The 22,783-nt window shown below is 41.3% G+C and overlaps 1 protein-coding gene across 2 annotated transcripts in view; it reads right to left on the reverse strand.

Moving 5' to 3' along the window:
* Positions 1 to 294: 294 nt before the first annotated feature.
* The window catches only part of RFX6 (regulatory factor X6), a 28,117-nt gene continuing 5,628 nt past the window's right edge, over positions 295 to 22,783 (reverse strand). The window contains exons 5-19 of one of the 2 annotated variants that reach the window (XM_082216073.1): positions 21,016 to 21,093; positions 19,952 to 19,979; positions 17,087 to 17,194; positions 15,249 to 15,326; positions 15,042 to 15,155; positions 14,549 to 14,598; positions 13,412 to 13,571; positions 12,090 to 12,234; positions 10,602 to 10,711; positions 8,067 to 8,184; positions 5,905 to 6,027; positions 4,526 to 4,735; positions 3,885 to 4,400; positions 2,098 to 2,310; positions 295 to 720 (exon numbers count right to left, since the gene is read on the reverse strand). In XM_082216073.1, the coding sequence (XP_082072199.1) occupies positions 545 to 720; positions 2,098 to 2,310; positions 3,885 to 4,400; positions 4,526 to 4,735; positions 5,905 to 6,027; positions 8,067 to 8,184; positions 10,602 to 10,711; positions 12,090 to 12,234; positions 13,412 to 13,571; positions 14,549 to 14,598; positions 15,042 to 15,155; positions 15,249 to 15,326; positions 17,087 to 17,194; positions 19,952 to 19,979; positions 21,016 to 21,093 (2,227 nt within the window). In that variant the 3' untranslated portion in view covers positions 295 to 544. The remainder of the gene's footprint in view (positions 721 to 2,097; positions 2,311 to 3,884; positions 4,401 to 4,525; positions 4,736 to 5,904; positions 6,028 to 8,066; positions 8,185 to 10,601; positions 10,712 to 12,089; positions 12,235 to 13,411; positions 13,572 to 14,548; positions 14,599 to 15,041; positions 15,156 to 15,248; positions 15,327 to 17,086; positions 17,195 to 19,951; positions 19,980 to 21,015; positions 21,094 to 22,783) is intronic. The other variant, XM_082216074.1, reaches the window with a different exon arrangement.

Consider the following 22,783-nt stretch of genomic DNA (forward strand, 5'->3'; position numbering starts at 1 on the left):
GATGGTAACTAGGACATTTAAGTTGAACAAGAGAGTTCACTCTGATTATGCCTTCTTTATAGGTTGGAGAGCAGCAACTGTTGCCTCAGAGCAACACCAGAACTCTGTGTTTTAGGGGTGTTGCTGTTAGATGATCTAGAACATCATAATGGTGCAGCAAAGCTGTTAAATCCAGGCTAGCCAACCCATTGTCAGGTGTGAACCTGCACACTGTTGTAACCACGAGGTGGTGCATATGGTACACCATGCATCAAGGGGCAGCAAAGTGATCACCAAGAAAGAACAGCATCCTGATTACACGGAAAAAAGCAAGAATATTGGTTATAATTGTGACAAGGAGAGAAAATGCAATGGACAATCTCTTTTCCTGTGTTTAAGACCAGAGACACTTGAGACAGGATGGACTCTGCAACCAGCTGTAGTTGCTTTTTCAGTGCATTGTAAAATCTTCTTGGTAGTCTTAAAACATTATGTGTAATACTTTTTCATTCCTATTCGCCATCAAGTCCTGGGACTGAAGACTGGGTGCAGCCACTTCTGGAAGTCAGGTGCCTCCAGCAGCAGTTCCCATGAAAACAGTATTGATTGGTGGCAAGGTGGAGACCATCTCACTATTACCTTGCCCAGAAGAATCCATTGCTTCCTGCGAAGGGCATTGTCTAGAATGTCCATACATACATTGGGAGGAGGATGCAGATATAGCAGGCTGCAGATCTGAAGCTACGAAGAAAATGGCAACAGTTACTACTTCCAGTGCTTAATTTCTAGGGGGGGGGGAGGAGACATAGGCCATGGCTTTAGTTTGCTTGTAAATAGCACCCTCTGATCTGCAAGTTCCACCCTGCTATAGGAGGACTTGCTCTACTTAGTAGAGCAAGAAATACAATGTGCGTAAGTTCGGGAGCACTTTCATCTTTTACTTTCAAGGTACAGCCCTGGCACTATGAACAGTTCTGGCATAAATTAAGCCTTCTTCATTCTTCCTGCCTGCAAACATAGATTAAGTAAGGAACAGGGAGTTAACACTCTTGGGTGTGTGTGATGGTCATGAAGCCCTGTTGAGTTCCTCTGAACCACAGCTTTTATTAAAAAGACATTTCCAACCATAACAACATTTCTGAAGCATGTTCGTGAGAAAATGCCCAGCATTTCCAAAGGGGAGCCCCAGAGGACATCTTTGAACAGAAAAGTGGGAGTGGGTGTGATGCAGAGGAACCACCCTCCTACCATAGCTTTCCAAATCACATATGTAATGGGCCATACTTAGAGCTTGGGAGAAGGGGGAATCAATCATTCATTAGTTGTGATTAATTTCTAAAGAGATGAATGACAGCATTTCAGCCTTCCTAGACATTACACCCTCTGAGCTGAAAGTCTTATGTCTGAGATACATGGAGGTGGTGGAGGAAATGTACAATGCCTCCATTCTAAAGCTGGGGTCTGGCACTGGCTGTAGGTTTTGCAGCTGAGATTCCCATGTAAGTTAAAACGTAAACCCATTTTTCATGCTTGGATCTAAGGCTTGTATCCAGTGCAGCACTAAGAAGGCATCCAGTCAGTGCGAAGGTTCTTCTACAATGGGACTCTCCCCAATCGCTTCTAGAGATTTGGAGTTTTCCCGACATTTAGGTGCAGATTTGGGGAGGGAGTAGGAAGTGTATGTGGGGGAGATGGGAAGTCCCATTGCCCAAGTGAGAACTCTTGCACTGATGATATTCTTACTTAGAGTTGCACTGGATACAAGCCCATGCATGAAGCGAATGCATGGAGACAAAGTAAGTTTGTGCTGACTGACTCCATTCTTGACCTCTACTTGTCTGCTGGCATTACACCTCAACTTTGGCATTTGGCCAAAAGTGAGAAGAGACCCAACTCATATACTGTTGTATGTGCGCAGGCTTTGCCAGTGCAAGTGGGCTCCACCATTCCAAGTACTACAAGTCCTATGCGCATACAGCTGTGCATGCACAGAACCTGTTCTCACTTTTCGTTAATGTGCATGGCCAGTCAGCACTATTCTTCTTCCCATCCAGTTGTTGGCCCAGTCCAAAACATGAGAAGATTTAGAGTTCTTGTTCTGCCATCAGACCTACTTACTTAGCGGGTTCTGACAGGCTATCGAGGCATCTGCATAATATGACGCTCCCTGTTTCCTTCCAGCATCCTCTAAGATGCTAAGTGGATCGTGAATGTCACTGTATGGAGGCAATGGTCGAATGCTGCTGATGCTGCTGATGACTGAAACATGCTGATCCACCATTGACCCGAGCCGATGAGATTCCGGGTAATTTATATTATTCCCATAGAACCCTGTTGACAGACAATAAGTGTACATTAGGTTTAATAGACAACTGTTATATGAGCATTAGATCATCTAGAATTCTGCCTTATAGCACCCAAATAAAATTAAAGTTCCATGTCTACAGTGAATGTGCACAGATATGGATATGGAGATATAGTTATGGATACAAGAAAGACAAAAAGATGGACAAGCTGCAGAAACCAAACAGCATCACCCCTCCATCTGGTAGCTGCTTGTGTGAAGTAGCATCTCTGTGATTTGCAGCAGTTTTAACCAGGGAAACTTGTGTGCCAGTAACTTCTAAATACTGGAGCAGCAATGGCTAGTGAGATGATTTGCTGGAGGATACCAGCGTCTGAATGGGAGTGGGGTGGGTGGGAGACCTGTTACCCTTACCAGAGGGTGACCAATGGTAGCAGAGAATAAATTGGGCATTTTGTTGTTGTTTAGTCATTTAGTCATGACCCCATGGACCAGAGCACGCCAGGCACTTCTGTCCTCCCACAGTTTGGTCAAAAAAATTGGGCATAGTTAATTATTTCAAATTAACATCTTGAAGGTGTGTGGCTGTTGAGAAGCTACCATAAGATCACAAATGGGCATAAGATCAGAGAGCTGTGCTCAGTTATGCTAGCCTTCAAGCAGCTGAATGTTTGCTTTCTCCATCATCTCACGATGCTGTCCAGTATTACCACCTGGTCCCCCTACACCATGCTGGGGGCTCAAAGGCAGAGGCAGCATGCCTCACAGTCCCAACTGCTTGGGAACAACAATGGAAGAAGGTGATTGATTTTATGTCCTGCATGTTGGCTTCCTGGAGGAGGCTTTTGGTTGGCTTTGAGAAACAGGATGTTCAACTATATATGGACTTTTGCCCTGATCCAGTTGGGCTCTTCTTAAATTCTTACTCAGCAGCAGACAGTGGTATTATCTAGAAACCTATCCTATGAGCTCCTGCTAAATAGAAATTAGGGACCTTTTATTCATTTCTGTTTTGTTTTGAGCAGAGAACCATGAAAGAGAATTCTTGTCCTCAAAAACTTACTTTACAATACAAGCCTGGAAGATGCCACAAGACTCACTGCTGTTTATGCTGCCAGAGACCAACAAAGCAATCCAAACCACCCTTTATGCCAGGCTGGCTTGGACTGAGCAGATGTGTCCCTCCACTGAGCTCTGTGGGCTAAGATGGCCTCTTGTCAGCACTGCTCTCCCTCTTCCACCCAGCAAATGGGCAAGTGGAAGGTCTACTGGAAGACTCGTTGCCACCAGAGGACAACCCAAAAATGGGTCCCAGGGGCAGAGAAAAGATGGTGCTCAGCTGGCCCAGGATCCACTGCACCCTGAGCTCACTGCTGATGCACAACTGTGTTAGGTCCAATCGTCTTGCTTCCATGAGCAGCAGGGTTGCAGATGCCATGGTGGCCCCACCACTCCACTAAGACCCACCAGCAGGGAGATCAGGTTAAGAATGTGTCCCAAAATGCCTATCGCTTCCAGAAGTTGTATTAGAGAGAATATACATAAATTTTGGAGCACTGGGGAAGAAGTACATATCAATGGAAATCCAACATTTTAGTACCATTGGAAGCATTTGAGGAATATGACGATCCTTGACCAGAGCTAGCTGCTGGACTGTTCATGAAGTTGTAGCTCCCGCTGTTCAGAAATTGCATGCCGTGTGCCTCCTGTACTGTCGAAGAGGACCCATAGTTAGGGGGTGACCTCGTGCTGTATGGAGATACAGCGCAGCTGCTGCTGAAGTAGTCTCTGGAGAAGCGCTGCTGCTCATTGCTGGCTGCAAAATGGCTGGCCTCTGCCCTGTGCTGATAGGGTGCAGAAGATGGGTGAGTCTGGGTCCTGAACATGACCGGGTAACCAGCACTGACTCCATAAAAGTTTTGGTTGGTTTGTGGCACAGTCTGGTACAGGGGCTCCGGATAAGATGCACAGTGGGAGTGAGATGACAGCGGTGGACCCACACTAGGAGGCCTGCCTGCCATCGGTCCCTGGTTGATGACGCTTCCCCGGCCAACCATGGCTGGAGATATGGGCGGAGTCATGAGATGACCTGTGCTTTGAGAGAGCTCTGTTTGACCTGGGAAAACAAACAGTAGAGTAGAGGAATGGTTTGCATGGTATACAGCTCCTTTCCATAGCACTGCCCACTACTACACAGGGAAAACATGAGGAAAAGATAAAGGGTGGGGATTTGTTTCCTACCTGTTAGCTGCATATTTTCAGGGTTCCCCATGGAGAAAGGATTCAGACCAGAGGACATGCTGCTGTGCTGATTGGTTGGCAGAGGAAAATAGGCTTGCTCCACTAGGCATTCATTTTTCACTGAAGCATCACTGGAAAGTGTACCAGCCTTGCTGCGGTTCGCTAGGAAGCAAGAGCTTGGGGATGCAGTAAAAGCAGCTTTACTGGCATCTGGAAAAATAAGACGGGATTCATAAAGTGTGAAGTAAGAGTATGCACTGCTGTGTGTGTATACTGCTATATATTTAGATGAATTATGAAAATGTAAGAATGGGTCGATCATTCAGGAACACTTCTTAAATATCTGCTGTGAAAGACCACACACTTGAAGTGTACGGTGGGCAGTGTTAAGCGAGGTTTTCCCTTGAGGAGGAGACGCATGAGCAACCCTGTGTCTTTGGGACTCAGGCATATCACCAGAGAACCATAGAATTGTAGAGCTGGAAAGGGAGCACTAGGATCATCTAGTCCAACCCCCTGCAATGCAGGAATATTTTGCCCAGTGTGGGACTTGAACCCACAACCCTGAGATTATGAGTCATGTGCTCTACTGACTGAACTATACAGCTAGCGGTGAACCAGAGAGGATTGTGCACAGTAATCAAACGTAATAGGAACAGAGTTGTTGGACAATATAAACTGGTTAGGTATGTTTAAAAAGAACCATATTGCTTGGTACCTGAATATCTTTTAAAGTACTCTTTTACATATCATATAGTACTTTGTCAGGGTTTACAATGGGTACCTATTCTCCTCAGGGTATTATTTAAAGGCTCAATATATCCAAGAGATAGCCTTCTTCTCTATGACCAGCTAGGATTTTCTTGAAGGTTACCTTTCTTGATTCATCATCCCTCTGCCATTTCCAAAAGTTGTTTTCAGAATCAGCCTCTGCAACTTGGAATTCCTCCCACCCCAGGGGCTCCCCAAAGCCTTAGCTCAAGCACCAACATGACATTTTGTAAGACCTTTTTAGGGTTGGCATTTTGTGACTGAAGGTGAATTAATAGGAACAAGAGGGGAGCAATCTGTTTTAATTTTAGTTTAGTTTTATAACAGCACAGTCCTATGCATGCCTGCTCAGAAACGTATGTGGACACTGAGTTCAGTGAGACTTGTGCCCCAATAAGTGTGTTTAAGACTGCAGCCTTAATCTATCATCCATCCCAAGAGAAACTTAAATAAACAAATCACCCTGCCAATATTAGGTATGGAAGAATAATTGTTTAAATATGTCAAAACAACCAATCAGCTTGGCTACCATTGCCTAACCACAAACAAGTGTGAACATCATCAAAGCTTCAGAACTCTCAGGGTCATAAACAACCAATCCTAGTTACCCAGATTCTTCATATACTTGTCCAACAGATTCTGGAGTTCTTGTTCTTTGTCGTTGTTAAACTGGGTCTCCATGGCAAGCAAGATGTATTCGTCTAAAAGCATGCGGACCAAATGAAATGAACCTTTGCAGGGGGAGAAAAGAGGAGAGAGAGAGAGTGTATGTCATAAAGTTATCTTGGTGACCATCTCTCAACACTCTACAAGAAGCAAATGAAACAAACAAATAATTGTTGGACTTTCAATGACCTGCTAAGACCAACAAGAAGCAGTGCTTAACTTCTCACTCTAATCTTGCTCTGCACTGGCCCCTCAAGCTCAATATGTTGACTGTCCTGTAGGTTATTTGGCCACTAATGACATCAAAGTACAACACTGATGAAAGTGAGATATGCTTTATATTTGAAGAGGGCATACATTAGAGTAAGATAAAGCTGAACTCTGTAGACAGAGTCCTGGTTTGCTATATTCAGTTTCCCTTATATTAAACAACAAGAAAGTAGTTGGCAGAGTCTTGCTAGCAGACTTCTGTAGAATAAAAGTAAGAAAATGAGCACATTGTCATGAAATCTTGACTTAACAACACTTTAAAGATAATTCCCAGCAGTGGCTAGGGGCTCTTTGAGATGATAGAGCTGTCATTAAAAAAAAAAAACAATCATTTATTCCTGGTAGGGATTGAAGGATCTACCAAGATTGGTTCTCTCAGTTTCTCATTTCTCCAATCTTAAATTCAGTTCTCCAATTTTGGAGCAATTTTCAGTTTAAAAGTATGAAAAATTCACCAGCAATTTCTTCTTATAAACACGTTTATTCACAGTTTTTACTAACATACAAGCAATTTTCCCTAACATGATTTATTTTTGTATTTTATGTATTATTTGTATTCTTTTCACTAACATATTCCTTTTTGTGCATACATTACATGCATTTATGCACCCAAATATATGATTATTATTATTTTTTTGCAAACGCTGGTTTGTTGCAGAACTGCATCACAACATTCAGGTAAGTTTGAATTTTGAAAGGTAAATGAATCGAGTTTCTCCATCCCTAACTCCAGGGTTTGTATAAGAACTATAAAGGAAAAAGGGCCTGTGAACATGTAGAGAATAAAATGCTCTCTGAGGTGAAATCACCTCTTCTCTATACACTTAGGTATATAGGGTATGACTGAGGCCTATCTTGGTTGTGAGTCCTGGAAGTCCTGCTCCCTGTCTTGCAGGCCTTTCCCCACCTGGACTGGGAGGGTGGGGCTCTGACTGACTCCAGCTAGAAAAGCTGAGGCTGCAGGGTGTTTCTTATGACTGTTCACAGGGGCTTGTTGCTGTGGATAATTCTTTGTATCTTTATTTTGTATCAAATTATTTATGTGGAAATTATTCAATTGGGTTGTGTAACATTTGATATTTTGTTTATTATTTATGACTACTTTTGCTATGTAGTTATTTTTTGGATATGTTGTAAGCCACCTTGAGCATGGTTTTAACTTTGGAAAGGTGGCATACAAATAAAATGATTGATTGATTGACTGGACATATTAAAAACACAGTATATGGTTTGCATACAAAAGGTGACAGGTTTCTCCAGACAGGGTTGAAAAATCCTCTTGCCTAAACCCCTGGAAAGCCACTGGCTGTCATTGTAGACAATACCCAAAATAAAAAAATTCCTTCCAGTAGCACCTTAAAGACCAACTAAGTTAGTTCTTGGTATGAGCTTTCGTGTGCATGCACACTTCTTCAGATACACTGAAACAGAAGTTGCCAGATCCTTCTATATAGTGAGAAGGTGGGGAGGGGTATTACTCAGAAGGGTGGTGGGAATGGGAAATTGGCAGATAGCTGAGATGAGCCTATTGACGACTCTTAATGACTGTAATAGGTCTTACAGGAAAAGCCAAGGGGTGAGAAGGTGAGAAATGGCTTAGTCATGTATAATTATATAATGTCATGTATAATTATATAATGAGCCATTTCTCATTATACATATATATATCTGGATTCGAGAGGACTTCTGTTTAGCTTCTGGGAAAATAGGCTCATCTGTGTGACTTTGACACCACCTAAATGGACGTCCCACCTCATTTAATTTGGTGGGGCCCCTGGTTACACCTTGCCATAACTTAAATAGGAAAACAAAGAATTTGAATAAAATCAAATACCAAAACTTGATGCGTTGTTCAAAGTGAGAGTGTGCATTACTCGAGCTCCAAAAAAGCTCCATTTGAGAAGAAAGTCTTGTGCCCTCTTCTTTAGGGATCGACCATTCTGCTTACTTGCCTAAACAAAATGGCAGGGAGGTGGGTGGGTGGGAGAGAAAAGAAATGAAAACCAAATCCACATATAGTGGAAACTATAACATACCCATCTTGCTGTGCAGTACAGTATTTCTGGAGACCAATGCCCATGCATCTTGCTTGTAGTGAACATGCTTAAAGACTGTGTGTTGACAACTGGCTTTATCAAAAACCAGTTATCATTAGTATAGACCAGGGGGTGACAACATGGTTGCCCTCTGGATGTTGTTGGACTCCAACTCCCATCAGTCCCAGCCATTAAGGAGCCTATGGTCAAGGATTATGGGAGATGCCATTCAAAACATCTGGAAGGTACCATGATGGCTGTGCCTCATACAGGCCATAATTTTGTAACCTACTGCTGCAAGGTGAACATCAGTCAAGAGTGTATTCACTTGATGTTGGGAGAAAACAATGTTTTCTAAGAAGTGGAGAGCACAATCCAGGCCCCAAACTAAGGACCTTCAAGGCTGTGATCTTACACCCCTGAGCACAGAGGGATTTGCTTCTGCGTAAACCCCACTGCATCATTAAGGCTGCAACAGCCTACGCAGTTTTACACTCCATTCTAAATAATGGTTGAAGCATCACCGATGTGCCTGCAGAGACACTTAATGGATATCAGGACCTGCTTCTGTCTCTTGTCATGCACGCATGCATGCATACATATATACATACATACTTTTATTTGTATGCTACCTTTCCACAGTTCAAACCAAGCTCAAGGAGGCTTACAACATGAAAAAATATGCAACTACAACATAGCAAAAGCAGCCATAAACAATAAACAAAACATTTAAAAATACAAAACCAACCCAAATAAATCACAACAAAATCTAAAATAAAGATACAAAAAACTCACAGCAACAACCCCTGCCCAGTAACACCCCACAATATCCCTGCAAGAAATTGTGCTATCAATCTGTCAGTCCTTTCTGTGTCCAGGCGTTGAAAGACGCTCTGACACAGAACCCAGGACCCAGCAGCAGCTTGTGGTAACATGACGAGCTGCCCCTTTTTCAATCAGCAAACAAAAGGAAGCCATTTGGTGTGACGGAGAGAGGCCCTGCACTTTTAACTGAACAGAAGGTAGAGGGCAATGGAAGGATTACGTGTTCTGTAAATCATTACCTCTTACTCAGCTAATCTTGATTCATACAGTAAATTGTTCAGCATTTTTTTCCAGACGTGGGAGGAAAACACTGGAAACTATACCTGTTTGCCCTAGAACAATGTTCTGCAACAGATGCTGAATGGTGGACAATTCCACCCCTCCCTTGCTTCCTCTGTTTAACAGTGATTATCTAAAGATTAGCTAAACAGAGCTGAGAATGCCATTCATTCTACTCTGCAATATTTCAATTCATTCTTGAATCAGAGGGCTTAATGATCATTTGAATTGTATAGTGATAGTGTATGGATTCTGAGACCTTAAGGTCTTCTCACAAAATACAGGCGTACCTCATTGACTCTTATGAGGATGCTGGTGCAACTGCAGTCAGCCCACCCCCCTGCTGCTGTTGCCCCCCTCTGACCATAGGCCGGAGGTGGCTAGGACTGAAGCTGGGTTTCCCCCCTCCTGCCCCTGCAGCCAGGGAGGCCTGGCTTAATAGACTACCGTATAGTGCAAACATAAAATTTAGATGTACTGGGACACACACAAAGAATTGGGTGACTTGCTTTATTGAAATATTTGGCCTGGAACCAAACCTGCAATATCTCTGACGTATGCCTGACTTATTTCTATCAGGTTGAAGCCTAACAATACATTGGATTCAGTTCAGATGTAATAGTCCCAGTCCAACAAACTGTTACCTTGTGTGCCCTCATCCAGTGTGTCTTAATGCATTGCTTTCTGGTTTGTTAAACCCAGGGCTTCCCCTCCAAAAATGTTTAGGGGTAGTCTCATTTTGGCTGCTCCCCATCTCCTCTCCCCTTCCTCCCCCCAACCCCCGGGTGAGGGACTCAAGGTGGCAGCAGCAGTGCTGAGAGGACAGGAAGCCCCCCGGCAACGGCAGGGTCGGCTTGAGCGAGGAGGGGCAAGTGCTCGCTGGCTGGCTCTAGCCCGGCAAGAGGAGGAGGAGCCTCCATTGCAGCCGCCCCAGACTCCCCTCCCTGGGCACTGGTGGGGAGGATGACGGAGCTCCAGTCTGCGCTGCTACTGAGGAGACAGCTGGCATGTTGGTCCGTCGGTTGGTCGGTTGGTCAGGGCAACACAAAATGCTTAGGGGTGTGTACCCCTGCATCCCCCCAGAAAAAAGCACTGGTTAAACCACAGTTTCCCATTGTATCCCCACCCCCAGGAAGGGAAGGTGCCAGTTGGCACCATGAGAGGGAAGAATGCTGTTCACAAGAGGAATAGACTTTATCAGGAACAATTTGATTTCAGTTGGGGCTTACCTTGATAACCCTTTGCTCAACCACAGTATCCAGCCATTCAATAAAGGACTCCACAGTGGCATTCTTCTTTAAAAGGTCCTTCAGTTCTTGGAACACTGTAATAGAGTCATCTACATGTAAAAAGGAAAACATGTAGTTGCATTCTACTCTGAACAGGAGAGAAAGCCACTCACCAGTCATTGATAGTTTTGGAGCATGTAAAGGAAAGGAAAAGGAAGAATTAGAGCTGCAGAGGTGAAATGAGAAGACAGCATCTTGAGTTCATCAAAATAAAGTCCATTGAATTCAGTGGGCCTATTTTGAGTATGTCTTAGCTAGATACAACCCAGTAGTTTTAGCTGTTGCTTGGAATACACCCTTATAGCAATTTTGAGAAACACAGGAATAAAATACCATAAACTCTTAATGGTTTAGTTGTACCCAGTCTTATACCAGCTACCCTGACTAAGTAGACTTTAATGCCTTGCCACTTTGGCATGTAGTCTCCAGAGCGTTTGTAACATGTCAATGTGACCTTCAGGCGAAAAATGGCTAGGGCACTCCTCTTGATTTGGAGCAAGCTATCTCAGCAGTCAATGGTGGGGCTACATGCACCCTGTGGAATTTTTCTCCTGTGGATTAACGAGTCTTTTCCTGTCTCACAGCAATGATAAAGCTATGCAAGCAGAACAGAAGAATGGAGTAAAAAAAGAAGAGGAAAAGAAATGGCACTGAAAATGTAAACGTGTCTTAAAAAGAAAAAAACATTACTTTAAGAAAGGAAACAAAAATGAGTTCATTAACTCTGAAACTTATTATTCCTTAGTGAAATACTTTTAACGACCATACAAAGATCACAGAGTGTAGCCAGACAAAAGGGAAAAATAGCCAGGTCATCATAACAAGCAATCGCCAGAGATAAAATCAGGATGCCAATGATCCTGTAACGATTTCAGCAAAAGTCTGAAATATCAAAAGTGATGGTTCAGGAATAGAGTGAAGCTGATTTTTTCCAAATAATATTTTCAGTTGTATACAATCAGCTGCCTCTATCACATTCCCAAACCAGGTTCTTCAATATCAGTGGCCACCATATGCATGGAATGAGAAAGAGCTTCTCCCAACATTTAAGTGAACTGAGAAGCTCTTGCTTCCATACAGCTTCAGGCACCTGTAGTAAACACCCACAGGTTAAGGCCTATTTTCACACATGAGACACAAATCACCTTAGACTTAAGCTGTTGGATAAAGCAAAATTAAACCTATATTGCCGGGGAATCATTTGATTTTTCTTCTGACTTCTCTCGGACATTATTAACATCATTATTAATATTTCTTTCTTTCTTTAAAACATTTCTATACCACTTAAGATTTCAAAAATCTCTTAAGTGGTGAAACATTGTTACAGGACAGGAAAGGTTTAAATGTGATTCTTAATGTAACATATTTTAAAAGAAATTCCCTGGGTGTGGGGAACAGCGATGATTCCTCCCTTGACCAGCAACTTACATTCAACGTAGCCCTCTCCCTCAGAAACCATGCTTCCTGAGACTGTGAGCAATGCCTGAGATCCAATGCTGTGCAGATCTACTTTCTCAATATCAGCAACCATGGCGTTCACTATATGTTGATCAAAAAGAGCTGGTCGAGCAATCTGTGAATAGGCAACAGAGGAAAAAAACTATGCTGAAAATGCTAATGGAGATGGGTGGGGAGATGGCACTACTGTTTCTCTTTATGTTTCAGAAGACCATACAGAATGAGTATTATTATTTTTGGCCCCCTTAATGTTTTCTGACATAGAAAAAAAATTGGAATGAACACTGAAATAGCAAGCACAGTTCTTATAACTGGTGTCTGCTCAGTTTCAGATGCAACGAAATTAGCTGGGGGTAAAGCTGCACCATCAGAAAACACAGAGAAGGTCTGGGCTGCCTGAAAGCACTTGATCAGTGGCAGCAACTGTTCTCACCAGCTCTTGCTTGTGAATCTACAGCCCTGAGAGAGGTAGGTGGGTTGGTAAATAACAATGTGTTAGTGAAAATGGTCAGTTGGCCAGGACCAATTCAGAGGGGAATGAGCAAAGAGGGCTCCCCTGAGGGAAGAGGTTCCCTAGCACCTTTGCAACAATGGTTTGTTACCCTTCCTGCCTAGAAGTGTTCTTTCCTCTCTTTGCCATTATTGCACATTCACCAAATGCATGGAGAGGAGCAGTCCTCTCTTAACCTACAGATATCCACCTCAAACTTTGTATAGGATCCAAGCACAAATATATAATGGGTTGCAGGTTGGCCAGCCTCTGATGCCTGCATGCCTCATAACACATTAAACAGAACACTACACATAAAAAACGTCTGAATACAGGGATGCTTTCAGATTTCTATGGAAGGTCGTATAATTATTTATCTTTTTGACATCTGATGGGATGGCGTTTCACAGGGTGGGCACGATTACCGAGAAGGCCTTCTGCCTGGTTCCCTGTAACTTCACTTCTCACAATGGTCCATCACCACCACTCAATGGATCCAAATGGTTTGCAGAGAGTGGTAGGGGATATATTATCCCACATGGATGGCCTCTGCTGATTCCCTGGTAGCCCACTGGAATGTGGAGTTAACCAGGGGCATTGACTGTCTGGCTCCAAAGTTCCCTCTCAGATGGAGCCTAGATGGAGCCCTGGTGGCCGCATGGTTTTCCCCAGGGCTGAGGGCAATGAAGCAATTGCTGAGACAACTAGAGCACCAGTGGCAAAAACCAATGTCTCTTGTCAAAACTTTCAGGTCACTCTCTTCATCATGCGTGCAGTGCTATGACCTTTATTATAGATTTACCTGAGCTAAGTGCAGAAAGGAGGTTTGACGCTTCAGCGAAGATACAAATCTTCGTGCTATGGGTAATTTCTTTGTTGCAAGGTCTTCTGGTAGATTTTCTAGTGATGAAACAATCCAGTGTTCCCAGTTTTTAGCAAAATTTCTTATATCAGCCAACAAACTAATGAAAAGGAAAATAGTAGATTGGAATCAACTTCTGTATTGATTTTTGTCATAATCAGGAACAGCTGAACAAAAATGTTGGACAATCTAAGCTGCATACTTGATAAACCAACACAAGCCAGACTAGCTGCTTGAAGTCTCAAAAGCCACGTGGCCAAAACTCAAGACCCATTGCATTTGCAAATAAATGCACAAGACTAGCAACACAGTGGGAAGCAATGGCAAGTGTCACATGGTGTTATTCTGCACCAGCATAACAAGATGGGCCAAATCTACTGTCCCAGCAGCCCAACTGCTATTGCCTGACATGGCAAAGTAGCAATGTGCAATGGGTTCTGGCTTTAGCTAAATCAACATTTGCCACTGCAATCCTATCCAATCAAAATATATTAAGCCTTCAACCTTACTTGATACTGCATTAAACAACAGGGAATGAAACAATACAAAACAATTCAGCCTAAACTAATATATCCAACAGACACCATTAAAAAGACCATATTAATACTGCATATCACTGTATAGATAATGAACACTGAGACAGCTGTTTAGGAAGGGAAGGTTGAATGCAATTTTTCCTTAGCTCGCAATCAGCATTGGCAAAGCTGAAAGTGCTAACTAACTCTTTGTTTTGTGGTATGTGTACAGTCCAAAACTAGCGAGGGGGAACTTGTATACAGCCCTGTCTGCTGATGGCGGAGATTCAGCATAAGGAACCACTCACATACTGCCCTTTTGTACATAGAGAATTTGATTGCACTTGCTGGATGAGAAGAAATAAATGCAACTGAAATTAGCAAGTGAAACACTGCTGTCCATCAAGCTGCTCCCTGTTCAACTACAAGAATTCACGTCATTAGGTGTCAAAAGATCAACGTTTTTAAAAAATGGTAATTCCTCCCCCACCTTCCATATCAGTTATCAAAATGTCCACCTTTATTATTCAACCAACATCATCTTATGCAAGTAATTGCTCACCTTTCTGGCATTTCTTGCATAGTTGCAGGGATGAGTACATCTGTAAGGACCTTGAATAAAGTGGCAGGAAAATGAAAAATTTTCAAACACCAACACATTCCAATGTAGGAGGAATAAACTGGTGCTTACTAAAGCTTCCTTAAAATTGCTTTGTCTTCACATAAGAGATTATTTCAACAACCATTCACAATCATTAAAAGTTAACAGACTGAAGAATTTGTAGAAACTTTAACACTTCACTCAAAAGTTTGTAGAAACCTTAACACTTCACTTCCCTCCCCATCAACCATTCCACTATAGGTGGTACTCCTGATAAAAAACTAGAAAGGAACCCTGACACTCCTGTTTTCTATCTGCAGCGATTTTAATGATTTTTGTATGGAGGAGTATTCAGTCACATGAACCCTGTATGGAGACTGGAGCTTCTCACTTCAGTGAGGACTTAGCTTGGGACAAGATTTCCATTCTCCACTTTAGTTAACATGGAACACACCTTGTATAGTATTGAGTCGCAAACACAGAAGATGTCAATGATCACAGGGTTTTCAAGCAGGGGGAGGAGGTGGTCGGGCATTCCTTGCCAAAAATGTAATAGAAAATGTTGGATCTATGGAAGAGCAAGCAGAGCGCAGATATGAATGATATGATGGCCATGACCTTGTACAGGTAAGTGCTAGGTGCATACTCAAGTGAGCCTTACCTCTTCAAAGTTTCCATTAATGGCATTGTCCAGGACACACTGACAATGGGTTTTGTACATCATGATGAGGGTATCTACCTATTTCAGGAATTAAAAAAAAATATATTAAAATCAAATGAAATTCAGAGACACAAGAAGCCACCTTATACTATCAGACCATTGGTCCTTCAGTCTCAGTATTGTTGACACTGAGTGCCAGAAATTCTCCTGGGTTTCAGGCAGGAATGCTTCCCATTTCCCCCCGGAAATGCCAGGGACTGAACCTGGAACCTTCTGCATGCAGAGCATGTTTTCTACCACTGAGCTATGGCCCTTAACACAAACTTTCACCTCTTCTACAGGAATTTAGGAAGTATCATAGTGCAGTTTTGCATTAACTGTGAAAGCTGATCTAATACAAAATAATAATGTATGGAATTGAGCATTGCACTCAAGTGAGGTGATCACTTAGCTGTTAATTTATGCAATTTACCATTTATGTAAGATTTTCAAAGTGCCTTGGAAGCCTCATTTGCCCTCACAGCAAACCTATCCAACTATCATAAGCACATAGGACATTGCCTTCTACTGAATCAGACCAATGGTCCATTGATTGCTAGCACTGAGTGGCAGCATCTCTCATGGGCTTCAAACACAAATCTTTTGCATGGAGATAAATGACTTAAGAAGGCTAAGGAGTGATTTGTCATGGCTAAGCCATGATTTCAATCCAACAAGCACTACAATTCTCAGGCTGGAGCTAAAGCTTTGCCATGCTCTGTCCTTCTGCTTCTTGATGTAACACAGAATAGAGTTAAAAGTATAGAGCAATAGCATTTAACATGCCAAGATAAACTGTCCAATCAAAGGAGCAGAAAGTGACTAGCATTTGAAACTGAACATTCCAAGTTGGGTTCTTCTGTTAAAATTCAAATGCTGATTTCTGACTTTGATCTCCAAAATGGGCATTTTGGTAATTGAATGTTATACATCATCTTGCTGTAAAGGTTGATCTGGACCATCCAATCAAACAGAATCATGAAGATTTTGTCAAAGCTATAAAATTATTTTAAACGCTAATTTGCCTGGCATATGCAGACTGTATCTTCTACAACAAGGACATGTTGTATGCTTCAGGTAGAGCACCTTTCCAAGCTTAAAGTGTCTCCATAGAAACCAGTGTCTACATTTTCATGGACTCCTGTGGGATCCAAAGCATATCTCAGGCTTTTAATGATGATTGGGAAAGTCTGGGAGATCCCAATGATCAAATGGACAATAAGCCAAAATTGTGAAACATTTTCAGTGAGATTGTTCATAAAGGTCTACATTTTATGTGATTGTTCACAAAGATTTACAAAGAAATGAACCCAATCTGCTAGCTGAAATGTCCAGTGCTATTTTCTGTCATGTAAACTCCACATGTACATAATTTAAAAATAATCAGTAAGTACAAGTGTGCTATCTTCCGTTCATTGACAAAACTATGCAGGAGGAAAAATCCACTTAATAATTTGCCCCAGTCGTTTGCTCCTATCTTATCAGTGCCAAATTAATCCATTGGTATTTGGAATGGATAGTACTCCTAACTATTTCTTTGTTTTGCCCTTCTTAAGGCAAATACCACCTGTTTGTAAAATATTAGGCAAGTTAATATGTAAATAATTTAACCACTTTCTACCGGAGAGCCAGTTAAAAGGAGATAATAGAGGTTTGCTCCCACTATAAATCAGTCAAGTTTGTTTGATTATAGATATTTCTACTTGTTTCATGTCACTACTACTGTGAAGCCTTCAAGGGAAGAGACAGAATAAAAAGGAACTGATTTAGTTCAATATATTATCACTTTACATTTTTACCTTGTCTTTGGAGATGCACCCATCCAGTACAAGGTGTTGGGCGCTGGGGAATTCTGGAAGGAGAGTCCCAGTTTTGGAGCTCAGTGAATATTTCCGAGTGAATCCACCCTATAAGATGGAAAACAATCTTCACGCCAACAACCAGCCGCAATTTTAGCAGGATAAAAGTTGGCCATACTAATTGGCATAAATTTACTGATCAGAATTATGAAGCTGGCATTATGAAACTTTTTGCTTTTGTTTTGATCAGTATTTTGCTTTTATATTTAGATTCCATTTTTTAAAAATTTAAAGTATGTTTCTCTCTCTCTTATTTATTTGTACTTCAGATTTGGGTTTCCCCTCAAGTTTCTACTTTGCAAATCACTTCAAGATTGCTTATATTAAGTTGTGAATAAATCAATTAAATTAATAATAAATCTATGCATATGAAGACTAAATCAGAAATATATATATGGTGGTGCTTTAGCACACAGGAACACACACACACACACACACACACACAGAGAGAGAGAGAGAGAGAGAGAGAGAGAGAGAGAGATTGAATTACAATAATAAATCTGCCCAGGCATTTTCTGGATCAACCACATAGCTCCAAGTTCCCCACCTGCCTATGTTTCTACACTAACCCTAAGCATTAAAAGGACAGAAGGAGAGGGAAAGGAGGAACAGATTTTCTTAAAAAACATGGATGCTTCTTCCTGAAATGATTCCAAAAACTGTGTTTTCTCCTTGTTGCCTTCTTTTTCATACCTGCCCTTTAAAATGTTTGAATTATATTTTAATTTGTTTTTCTTTCTTTCTGTGGGGTTTTTTTTTTTAAAATAAAATATTTTGAAACTGAAAAAAGGACTTTCCACAGCAAGGAAACTCATATTCTCGGGATAAATGATCATAATCTGTATATTATGTGTAAATTATTCATTTTGTAGCTTTTGCAGACTTTTTAATTTGTAAGAGGGATTTGGGTGGGATCAGAGGTAGAAGGATTGAGAGCCATAGAGGAAGGCTCCCTTTGATTTCTGGGCCCTTAGAAGATGCTGGGATACAACATTTGTATGGAGTGTGGGTAACTATGTGTTGGTAACTACTGAAAGCTAAATTTATATGGATCCCATATTTTCAATCCTACAGTTTACAACATGGAACCAGGAGCACAGAATGTGCAACATTAGTTTGGCTTGAACATTGCATCCCTTTATATTTATTCCAGTGACCTCAGCTTTTGAATTTGTTATATATTGGCACTCTCAGAATTAGCATGCCGGGTGACACAAATCAGGCCATCTAACTAAGCAGTCTATCCACGGCCAATCTCATGATTCAAGGATAATAGTCAATGGATATTTTAAATCAGAAATTCCCAAACTGTAGTCTGAGAACCATCTGTGGTCCACAAGCTTCATTCAGGTGGTCCATGGCTTGTCTGTGGATTTGTGGTTTAAGACAGGATATGGCACATCCATCACATTGAATATTTTTATTTTATTTTTAATGGTTTATTATTGCTTCATTTACTTCTTATATTGTGTTTTATTGTGTTGCATGGAATTCAAATTGTAATGCCATAAAATGCAATATAAAAGAAATAAACATAGCTCTAAAATACCATTAAAGAATCTGGCACATTGCGATTTCTATGAGAGGTGGAAAAATCAGGAAGTGGTCTACCAAGACCCTCAGCAATTTTCAAGTGGTCCATAGAGGTAAACGTTGGGGAACCATTGTTTTAGATTTTCAACAATTTAAAGTAAAATAAAGTGAGCAAGGATAGAAATATAGATAGTGAGGCTGCACCTCACCTAAGAATCAGGCTACACAAACACAGATAAAGAGCTAAATGAAATAAGTGATGTGTGTTCACATTCTGTATTGACACAAACATTAGGTGGTTTAAAAGACTGTCATGAGTCAACATGGCTGCAGTTGAACAATTACCTCTCAGCATTTGGAGACTGTTTTTGTGGTTTTTAAAAAAATCAAGAGTAATTTGGGAAACATCATGATGCAAGTACCCATCAAACATTCAAAAATGAGGGGCAAGGGGAGCTGAGGGAGGAGGTGTGGTGTGTGGGTTTGTGTCGAATGCAGAGAAAACATTGGCATGATGAATTCAATAATGAATCTGGAGACTTGGGTCTCAGCCACACATTTGCCATGGGTGTCTTTCACTTCGAAGGAACTCGTTGTAAGCCCGCTTAATGTGAGAGTCCATGACAGCAATTATTTGTGGCTCAATTAATCACAGAGTCTTGAATGGCACAATAAATGCTTTAGATAAAGGAGTTTGCTGATACTGCTGCCTTCACAGTGGGTGAGGGGAGCCAACCATTTGCTAATCTGTGTGTCTCAGTGAAGCAAAAAAGGTTGTAGACGTGGGAGGCTTGGGAAAGTTCTGTCTATAATCAATTAGCATAATGTAATGAACATTATTGACTGTAGTTCTGTAAAATATTCATACCTTATGTTACCTGGGGGACATGTTGCTAAACAATCTAAAATTTTGGTCCTCCCCAAACTGGGGGAAGCTGACATTGAGAAGAGCTTCGTTGATGCCCCACATATATGGATTGTGCTATTGTACAGTTTAGTTGTTAGGTCACCTTGAATTTGGTTGTATCTGAGTGGAGTCAAAAGTTTCCTGTAGCTGTTCTGTTCTTAAATCTCTAATTTGAGTTCACTTCCCCCTCTGGATCAAGAGTCTGCATTTTCTAGTCTTCTTACCAAGTATAAACAACAGGCCACAACTACATGAGCTTTTGAAGCAGACATCAAAAGACTGTGGAACTTCCACTATGGGATCAGCAGGGCTCTGTGTATCTGATGTTCCCACCACATTACAAAAGCATATGAAATATTACTCACCTCATTCTTCAACTTGCTTCCAGAAAACCTTTGAAAACCAAGATATTTCACATTTGCATTAGGATGTAAAATTTAGGAAATGTTGAGAAAAGTACTCCCACCCACTAGTTATCATGTTTCACAAAAGGGAGGGTGGTGCTTTTTTGAGGAGAGTGAAGCAACATCTATTTTCACTTGGCTAATGATGATGATGATGATAATGCAGATATATATTCAGCTATACTGAAATTCCGGTGGTGATGGAGACTGAAACATTATATGACAAATTGTCCACTCAAACCAATGCACTAGCTTCCTTTCATATCAGTGGTGACTGCAGACATATAGAGGTCTGTTTTTCCTTAAAAGATTTTCTGCAGTCAGAAGAAATTTGGATTAAATACAACAAAAATTATGGCCTGACATTTTGATGTGGATGTTGCAAAATGCTTCTGTGCATGAGTAGCAGTGGTTCCACAATAAATCCCTGTCTGCAAGCAGCCTAACTCAGTCTCAGAATAGCTAAAAGTTTGCCACTTTTTTGATGACTGTGCCTTTTCTGTGGTGGCTCCTTGCCTTTGGAATGCCCTCCCCAAGAGCACCTACTAGAGACCTCATTTCTCTCATTTAGGTGCTAGACAACACAATTCTGCTTTCCGGGGCATTTAAGAGCATGTTCCCCAAAGTGTCCCCAATAAGGGGTGTGTTGTAGAGTTATGCAATTGTCTCTGTTGGCTTCAACCCCACCCACTGTCAGGATGTTCCTCCCCCACACAGACTGCCCACAAGGCAATGAGCCCATAAATCAGTTGTTCTCAAAGGGTGTGACACGCCACACTGGTGTGGCAGGAGAGGGTAGCCATTAGTTATATGTTACTTATAACATATAACACAAATAGAGCCTGAATGCACACCACTCCCCTGTCCACACTTTGAGCATTTGCATGTTCAAGCAAACGCCTGATCATGTAATATAATAATCAAGTGGTAAAAAATCAAGTGTACATGTGTGAACTAGTCCAAGGTGATTTTTGAACATCATTCAACACTATATCAGTTATACTTCAAATGTTATTTTACCATACCTTGTCAAACCTTTTCCAGAATACACTGAGTGATAGTATGCACTGCTTTCTTTAATGCCAATTCCATAATAGTGATATCTGTAGCAGGGAAGAAGCCAACAAACAGATATAGAGATAAATAGATAGATTAGATAGAGATAGATAGATAGATGATAGATAGATAGATAGATAGATAGATAGATAGATAGATATGCTGTTAAAAGGGGCACAAAAAGTTGAGGACAAAGCAGAACTCAGACTTTCAAGTTTTATTTTTTTATGTTCATTAGGTAACTTTCATTCAGTAATCCTGTCCCCCAAGACAGGACATTATTAAAAGCTAAGATTTGAACTTAGGAGCATGACTAGTCAAGGTGATGAAAGACCCCAAAGTGTTATCGCAATAAGAAGTTTCACCAGTATCCCTGAAAACAGGGTGCATGCCTTTCCTTAAGACTCATAAGCAAATAAGAGAAAAACAAGACAGGAGTTTATATGATGGCATCCATTTTGTCATTAGGTATTGACATTTAAGCCAGGAACCCAACTTATTTGGATTTTTAGAAACCGCTTATTTCCAGCAGTCGGAGGTATGCAGAAGCGAGCTCACTCGCCATAGTGAACTATTGAATAGTTTACTATCTGTAACATAAAAAGTAATTTTTTTTATATAAAATATAGTATGATAGAAGAGGGAGGATCAAGAAAAGGGAAACTGATTTATAGGATGCATAAGAGAGATGGGATAGGTTTATTTAGTGTCTAATTGTTTTTATTGTACTGAAAATGAATAAAAGATGTGAAGACAATCTTCATATGTGTATTTTTCGTCAAAATTTACTGTAAGAAGCAGAACAATCTCTCTCCCTCTATTTCTTCACTCTCCCATTTTCATGTGCATGGACATATGTTCCTGTGCGGCAAGTAGCCCTGGCCTGAGCATATGCTGACACAAATGATGGCTGATAAGGGTAATGATAGGATTAAGCTGTTCAGGCACTTGCAATAACTCATTATCGCAAGGCCAGCTGCCATATCAGTTTTATTAACCCACTAAATCACTTTTAATAAATAAGATAATGCCTTTCAGAAATGGCGCAGGGAAGCTAAGATTTAGCATTGATCAAAGTCTACAAAGAAATTAAACTGTAACTCGAGCTCAAACAGCCCACAGCGTCTGCCCTCCATGACACCTACACAGGTCATCCCTCAACAGGAACCGCAGCTGCACAGCAGACCTTGGCCTTGGTCCAGAGGAAGTTACTTGTGTGGCTTAATTTAAGCACAGCTAATTTATCTGTCATGTTGATTTCAATAGGGCTTATGTCCAACGGCTTTCTCTGCACTGGGCCATTTGTTTAATGGTTCCTACTAAGTTAACTGCCTGCGGGATTTCATGGACAGCAGTTGTGTGGAAGGGTCTCTTCCTCCGGGGCTTTCCATCACTTTTGCCATTTCACTATGCTTACTCTAACCTCTTCCATCGTTCCCTCCCTCCCCCTCTTGTTCACCCAGCCCATTCATTCTGCCTTTTGTAAACCACTTTGTGGTTTTATTACAGTCAAGAGGCATATAAAAGTTGGGAGATAAATAAAACAAATAAAATTTTCAGCCTTTTCATCAAGCATCAAAGTAAATAAGGCTTGGTTGTAGGAAATCAGTAGGAAATGAATCTCACCTGGGCTCACACAAGGGTATTTATAAAAGATCAGACCTAGAGTACATGGATCTGGCTGCCAATTAGTTTCTGGGCCTAATTCAAACTGATGGTTTTGAGCTATAAAGCCTT

The sequence above is a fragment of the Podarcis vaucheri genome, assembly GCF_965113315.1.
Source record: "Podarcis vaucheri genome assembly, chromosome: 3".
Classification (NCBI taxonomy): Eukaryota; Metazoa; Chordata; class Lepidosauria; order Squamata; family Lacertidae; genus Podarcis; species Podarcis vaucheri.